At 32.8% G+C, this 7,919-nt stretch overlaps 2 protein-coding genes across 2 annotated transcripts; one reads left to right on the plus strand and one right to left on the minus strand.

The window, feature by feature from the left end:
* Positions 1-215: 215 nt before the first annotated feature.
* HELRODRAFT_160393 (hypothetical protein) lies at positions 216-3,793 on the minus strand (the record flags this gene model as incomplete). Its single annotated transcript, XM_009017355.1, has 4 exons — positions 216-424; positions 530-791; positions 1,133-3,516; positions 3,763-3,793. 4 exons carry the CDS (start codon positions 3,791-3,793, stop codon positions 216-218), a joined length of 2,886 nt encoding a protein of 961 aa, XP_009015603.1.
* A 665-nt stretch (positions 3,794-4,458) lies between these two features.
* HELRODRAFT_64136 (hypothetical protein) lies at positions 4,459-5,886 on the plus strand (the record flags this gene model as incomplete). Its single annotated transcript, XM_009017356.1, has 6 exons — positions 4,459-4,525; positions 4,638-4,718; positions 4,839-4,948; positions 5,146-5,217; positions 5,483-5,612; positions 5,816-5,886. 6 exons carry the CDS (start codon positions 4,459-4,461, stop codon positions 5,884-5,886), a joined length of 531 nt encoding a protein of 176 aa, XP_009015604.1.
* Positions 5,887-7,919: the final 2,033 nt, after the last annotated feature.

Genomic DNA, 7,919 nt, shown 5'->3' on the forward strand with positions numbered 1-7,919 from the left:
TAAATGCATATCCCATAAAACAAACAATTATCAAAATAAATATGAAATGATTACGAACACCAAATACGAAAAATTGAAATAGAGGTAACAAAAATGGAATGTGCAAAAATGAGATATAATCGTAGCTATGTATTTAAGAGAAACAACCTGTGTAAATGTAATTATATTAATTACTTATTACTATTAATTACCAAGTAATATAAATAAGGAACAATCTAGAAGAGAATATCAGCTGTAACTGAACTTGACCACGGATTGGGTGCGGCAGGGACCAAATAGTCCATTTCCCCGTTAATCAGGTCATGGTCACCGGCTTTAAAGTTGTAGTCGTCGTTCATTTGTTGACCTAAATTGAAAAAATTCTGATTGGTCGACCCGAATTCGAAATCTACTTGGTTTCTTGATTTGTAGGAAGCTAACGTTGCTGTTTAAAAAATGCAAATTGGTTGCTCTAAGTTCAACCGAAAATTAAAAACATTGAATGAATTTAAATGATTAAATTGAATAATTAAACAATTTTCCAACTAACAACTTCCAACGGATGGCGACTTCAACACATTTTTATTCTTCATCAAAAGTAGTTCTCCGCCGTTCATTGCTCGTTCGCGATCACCATCATTATCATCGTCATCATCTTCACCATCAACTTTGTAGTCATTGTAGCGGTACGATTGCTGATCATAATCATCATATGGATCAGCTGGGTACTCAAATATTTGTGGAGGAGTGTGTGGCCCTACAAAAGTCACTGCCTGTTCATCATTTTTGAAAGTGTTTAATTTACTCCTACTCTGTGTGTGACGTGTGCGTGTGTGTGTGTGTGTGTGTGTGTGTGTGTGTGTGGTGTGTGTGTGGGCAAGAAAGCGCGTGTATGTGTATTGAAATATCTGTACATTACGTACATATTCGTATGTGCGTACGTAAGTATGTGTGCATGTGCATAGTTGTAGTTAGGTACCTATATGTTAGGGTGTTAATATGAATGATTCTTCTGTCAGTGCTCTGTGTGGTTGGATGTAAATGTGTGTGCGTAAGCATCTATATACCTCTTAATGATCGTATTAATGTTTTGTTATTAGATGTTCTGACCAAACAACGATTATTCCATTTTAAATCTAAACAAGAAACTAACTTTTTTTGTCTTTGTCTTCTTCTCATTCTTTGCCAGTACAGACTTTCCATAAATAATTCCTTCCCCTTCAAAAGTGAATGTGCTTTTCGAACTTTCCACGGGTTCTCCTTCTTTCGATTCATCAAAAACACCATTGCCATAAATAGTACCAACGTTATTGGATGGTGGTGACGATGGTGACGTTGATGACGATGATGACGATGATGACGTTACTGATGGTGGTGATTTTTTAAAAGCAGATGGTGGAGGAGAATGCTGCCTAGACTTCGAATACTTTGAAGGTGATGATGATGATGACACAGATGATGATGACGTTGAACTAGGGGATCTTGGTTGATGAGTGTAATGTTGTTGTGCGTTGATGTTGTTTGTATTGTTGTTATTGACGTAACTGATATTAGTATCGACAACTTCATCCATCATAATACTATCTATGTTTGTTACTGGAACATCGTCGTCGTCATCACCATCATTATTCTTTCTGTTGTTTTGATAAGAAGTACCATGCACTTGTTGGTTGTTGTTAGACGATGGTTTTCTGTTTGATGTGCTGTTGTTTGTTTTGTGAAGATTGGTGATGTTGTTGTAAGGAGCGACCGTTTGAGAGATTAAATTGGAAGATGATCTTATTAGTAAGCTGCCTGGTTTGTTTACACTGTTGTGGTTGATGTTGTCGTCATGGTTGATGTTGTTGTTGTTATTTTTAATGTTATGTGCAGTCGGTTGTTGTTGTACAGGCGTTGCTGTCTTTGAAAGACTTTGGTAAGATGTCGGTAAGTTGGAGACAGTACGTGGAGAATTGTACGTTTTGTAATTTGGTTCATTTTTATTTTTGCTCTGTTTCATATTATTGTCCGTGTTGATTTGTTGTTGTATTGAAGTTGAAACCAAAATATCTGGCAAATTTATGTCGTTGTTGACAACTTGGTTTCTTCCATGTTTTCCAGAAATAACGCTCTTCTGCTCAATGTTGTTGGTTATATTCCTCGACTGATTTGATGGTTTTTTTGGATCACCTGTTTTTGCTTTCGCACTATAATATTTGGAGTTGTGTAAGGACATCATATCTCCCCTGTCCAGATGATCAACTGTATCCAAACAACTTTTCTCAAACACTGACTTGGTCAATTTTACTTGATTTTCTTTCGGAAATTCGTCAACTTCTGACAAGGACAATCTTTGCGACTTATTAGGTGCAGTTTGGTTCGTATGTCCGGAATGAACCTCACTAACGTTCAACAAACTTTGACTAGATTTTTTTATTTTCTTGTTATTGTTAACAAAAGCGCTATCCAAACTGTTGCTGCTAATGATACTATGATTTTCAGAATATAAGTTATCGTAGCTGTTTAACCATAAATATCTGTCACCGCCTTTGTCTGAAGTAAATTTTCGATTAGCTCTTGCATTGGTAGAACAATGATAGCTAAACTGGTCGTTAAAGTTGCGCTGATTGTTTGCTGTCGTGCTGTCGTGAGAGATATTACGAACTTCTTCATTGTTCTTAGAATTTACACTTCGCGTTAAAGTGATCGCGTTCAATTTGCTGTTATTATCGCTCATGTTAAGAATATTCATATTTTGGTTATTAAGGTTTTTGTTTTTGTTGTTATTGCTGTTGTGAAACAAGCCACTTTTTATTACTGGCTGATTGTTATTACTGTTGTTGATGATCTTACACGCTGTTTTGTTATTGTTTGTATAAAAATTCGATTTAATTTTGAATTTACTATCTTTCTCGATGTTGACTAGAGATGAAAACTTTTTAAGCAGCTTACCAACAAATCCTCTCCCATATTCAACCTCTCCCAACGGCCTATCCTCATTTTTTATTTCTTCACTTAATTTCTTTATCATCTGATCGTCATTATCATAATCGCCATCGTCATTTAACGATAGTCTGGCTCTTCTTACTTCCAGATCAGATCTCAAAATTGGATTGCTTATGATGGGAATCAATCTTTCTGTGTTGTTGTCGATTTCGCTGCTGTTTAATTCGTCGTTGTAGATGTCTAGATAGGTGTTTATTTCATTGAGGTTAGGAACAGAGGAATGCATATGCCGATCCCTCCTTAATAATTTATTAAAAACAGCTATGTCATCTTCGTCGTTGTTGCAGTTTAAATATTTCCTTTCCAAACTGTTACCACGTTGATACCTTTCCAAGCTGTTATTCTTTGAACTTTGACCCGGTCTTTGCTCCTGTCGCTTACGTAGCACTTCTAACTTCCACTGCGGAATAGTTGGAAGTGTTGAATCAACACTACATAATTTTTCCTTTCTTTTTTTCAAAATGTTCCATTTCCAATCTGGAATGAATAAGTTTGTTGTTGACGACGCCGTTGGTTTCACTTGCACTTTTGTTTTGTTATTCATCCTTAAACCTGACGATGTAAAGTGATATGACAGGATTAACCATCAATGAGCTAAGGTGAAAGATCGTAAGTTCAAAGTTCACAACACTTATTCTGTTCAGCTTTCAAGATTAGTAATCACTGTAGTGTAGTAGTAATGGTAGTGTAGTAGCAACCAATGAATAGCTTGTGCTTGTTGTGTTGTATTCATTGCTCTGTTAATTTGATGTGATTATTAAGCTGTAATTAAATAAAAATTTGCAAGTTACAACAAACGATAGATTATGATAATTAGTTTCATGATCATATTGAAAATTGTAAAGAACGAAGACTACAAACTCTGTCCGTTATATAACACAATCAACGACGTTTGTATTCATCAGCAATCAAATACAGGTGTGAAAAGGTGTTTTGCCATTAGCATCTGGGTAGTGAGAGTTAAATTGATCTTTGAAAAGTATTAAGTAAAAATTTTAAAACTGTAACTGAAGTAAAATCAAAATATTTAACCAAACTTATTGCCAAAAAACTTCAGATTACAAAAAAATATGCTTGCTTTATAGTTATCATTTGTTTATTAATTTTTAGTTTTAAATAAAATCTTGACTATTATACATTAAACTCAATTTTTCAGGTATTTTTTGTAATTAATTTTACTTGATTCGATTTGATTGAATTCATGTTATTGAATTATAAGTATATTATTGTAATCAAAATAAACATTATTATATATCTTTGGTAAAAATATTTTGTGTAAAGCAAAATTATCTTTTAAATTTTCTTGACACATAAGTAGGAAGTGACGTAGTGTTTTGGCTACGGCTAATAATAAAATTGACGTGGCATACGGAATAAAAATATTTTTTCTTCCCAACGAAAATTGCCAACTTTTCCAACATTATCATAATTCAATTTGTTTACTAATTTTATAATTTTTGCCGTCAGGAAATTTTATTTCAATTTTTCTAAGTCATGGGTCTGACGATATCTAATTTGTTCAGCCGCTTGTTTGGCAAAAAACAGATGCGAATTCTTATGGGTTGGTTCTCCCTTTCTGTTTATTTAGTGTGACAGTATCGAATTTTCTATGTTTAAAATTTTTTAAGTTTTAAAATTCTAATGATGTGTTATTTAATCGTTCAATTGTTCAGTTGGGCTTGATGCTGCTGGTAAAACAACCATACTGTACAAGCTGAAACTTGGAGAAATCGTAACTACTATTCCGACTATTGGTTGGTTTCTTGTTTATTTTCCTTCTCTCAACACCTTTTTATTTTATATAGTTATTAGTCTAGTAAAAGATAACTCATATTCTACTAAAAAATAAATAATTTTGAAATTTATGAAAACAGGCTTCAATGTTGAAACAGTTGAATATAAAAACATCAGTTTTACAGTTTGGGATGTGGGTGGTCAAGACAAAATCAGACCACTGTGGAGGCATTACTTTCAGAATACTCAGGTGATTAATTTGTTAATTTCTCTGACGTAGGTAGTTAAGTTGGTCGTTTATCTCTTAATTATAAGCTTACTTTGTCACAACATGTCGATAACATTTATATTTATGTTACATGTTTGAAAATGCTCTAAAATTATAAATGTACATAAATACACATGCATCCATATTCATATATAATTAATTAATTTTTGTTATACCAGGGTCTCATATTTGTGGTTGACAGTAACGATAGGGAAAGAGCATTAGAGGCCAGAGAAGAATTGACTAAAATGGTTGATATGTTTTCATGTTGTTCATTTATTTATTTTCACTAGTCATATAAAGAGAAATTGTTGCTATTGCTGTTCTTAAATATTTAAACATATCTTAACAAAATTTTCCAGAGTGGATTTTTTTTATGTAACTTTTAAAAATTTTAAATAAAATTGGCTAACTGTTCACCTTTTCAGTCAAATTAAAGCTAGCTTTATACTAAGTTGGTTGACTACTTAATTGCGAGGATACATATTTTTGAATTTTGAAAATGGTCTTTTCTAGCTACAAGAAGATGAGCTACGAGATGCTGTACTACTGATCTTTGCAAACAAACAAGACCTCCCCAATGCAATGACTGTTGCAGAAATTACTGAAAAACTTGGATTGAATCAACTTCGAGCCAGAACTGTGAGTCTTGTTTTTTATAACATTTGCTTCAACTTGAGGCAACTTTTTTCATAAACTTATTTGCTCAATTGGGCATTCTTATGGAACTAATTTTTAGGCAATAAATAAGTTTATTTTTCAGTTTTTAAATTTTTTTTTTATCACAATTTGTTAATAAAAATTATTTGTTCCTTAATTTGTTAATTCCTCAGTGGTAATCCCAAGCAGCAGTGCCACCCCAAGGAGATGTCCCCTATGAAGGACTTGACTGGTTATCTAATGAGCTCTCCAAGCGTTGATTTATCTTCAATTAATTCTATTTATTCATTCATTCAACATATTTTGTCTTATAAATTATATTTAATGCTGTCTTTTTTGCTAGATTGTTGTAATTGTTGTTGTTGCTACCAACAAATTTTAATATTATAATTATGATTCTTCTTACCATTCATTATTAATGTGGTTTAATCTCTGGCATAGCGTTAAAATTGGGAACCGTTTTAAAGCAACATCATCTTTTTGTTGATTGATTTCAATGGAGTAGATTTTTTTCTATGGGGTTTGTTTTAGTCTTCTGTGTCCTACCATTTTTCCAATATTATTTTTGTAGAAACATGTTTTGTTTTGTTTGGAAACATGTTTTGTTCAAATTGTAAAAATGATTACTCGCTATTTTTCCAATCCTTTTACGTCATACAGATGCGTTGTAATATTAATTTCGAGGTTTAAATGCCCATGCACTAGTTCATTAACTTAATATTTGTTTCCCGAAAATAAAGTATCTATGAGATGAGGTTGAGGACTGATTTGTTGCCATTTTTACGCGTTTGTGCATAGAGTGTCGGTCGTATTTGTATTACCATACTCAATAAAATAATTTTTGAATCTAGTGTCATTTGTGTTTGTCGATACTAAACCAGGCAGGTAAACCAGACAATAATTTCAATTTGTGGTTACATCTAACCGCGCTTGCGTGGGCAGCTGATTGTGAATATGTGTGCGTTCTTGTTTGAGACTTTGCCAATCTTGATATGAGCTACAAACTAAAATGCATAATCTAAAATGCCTTAATTTAATATATTTATAAAAACGTTAAGAAGGTAACAAGCATTTGATTTGAAGACAAACCTTGAGCCAGTAAAATTATTAGGTGTAAACAGAAAAGGAGCTACGAAAGGAGAGTATGAACGTTATCTCAATCTTGCGTGGGCAGCTGATTGTAAATGTGTGTGTGTGTTTGTGTGTGTGTGTGTGTGTGTTTGAAACTTGGGCAATCTTGATTTGAGCTACAAACTTGGATCAGAAAATTCATAATCTAAAATGCCTTAATTTAATATATTTATAGAAACGTTAAGAAGGTAACAAGCATTTGATTTGAAGACAAACCTTGAGACAGTAAAATTATTAGGTGTAAAAAAGATCCACGAGAGGAGAGTATGAACGTTATCTCAACCGCCATGTAATCTTGTTCTGTTCATTATTTACAGGAAAAATAAATACATTTCAGTTTTCACTCATAATCTACATTAGTTGGAGCAAGTATTTGTTGCCCGAAAATTGTATCCTGCTGAAATATTTAACTCACTGAATGTGCATGTTCCAGTTTATGCTCTCGATCCTTGGTATAAATTGATCATATAAATCTTAAGCTAGCGCTGGCTTTTAACGATTTACTAACTGAGCTAAACTGGAACATTCATTTTTTAAGTCCAAATCAATCGCTTATTTACAAGGACAGTTTTTGGTGTTTTTTGCTGTCTTATAGCAAATGCGATGCCTCTTGGGAATTAAAGACGTTTGGATGCGAATGCTGTGTCAGTTGGAGTTAGACGTATCTGTGCAGAAACCGCGCTTTCATCTTTTTCGGGGTCCAGTCAGAACATTTCGCATCAACCAAAGTATTTGTTTATCAACTTTTAGACACCAAATTTAGACTGACATTTAAGTGTTTAAATTAAATAAGTCCTCAAAGGAATACGCGATGCGACGCTAATCAAGGAACTGAGAAAAATTTTTAAAAATGATTGTGCTTCAATGTTTTGAAGAACTTTGTTAACTCTCTCCTTAAATGCGAATGCATTTGCATATATATATAATATATGCTGGTAGAAGATCGAATTCTTGACAATATGTAATAAATTCCACCGATTTATTAGTGTTTATCAACTTATATTCGAATTTTTCAATACAAAAGAAAAAATTTTTTAAGACAAATTGAAAAATTCGAATATAAGTTGATAAACACTAATAAGTCGGTGGAATTTATTACGTATAAAATATATATATATATATATATATATAGAATAGTATTATGGCAAATTGTTAAAAAAGT

Source organism: Helobdella robusta, assembly GCF_000326865.2.
Source record: "Helobdella robusta unplaced genomic scaffold HELROscaffold_2, whole genome shotgun sequence".
In the NCBI taxonomy this organism is placed as follows: domain Eukaryota; kingdom Metazoa; phylum Annelida; class Clitellata; order Rhynchobdellida; family Glossiphoniidae; genus Helobdella; species Helobdella robusta.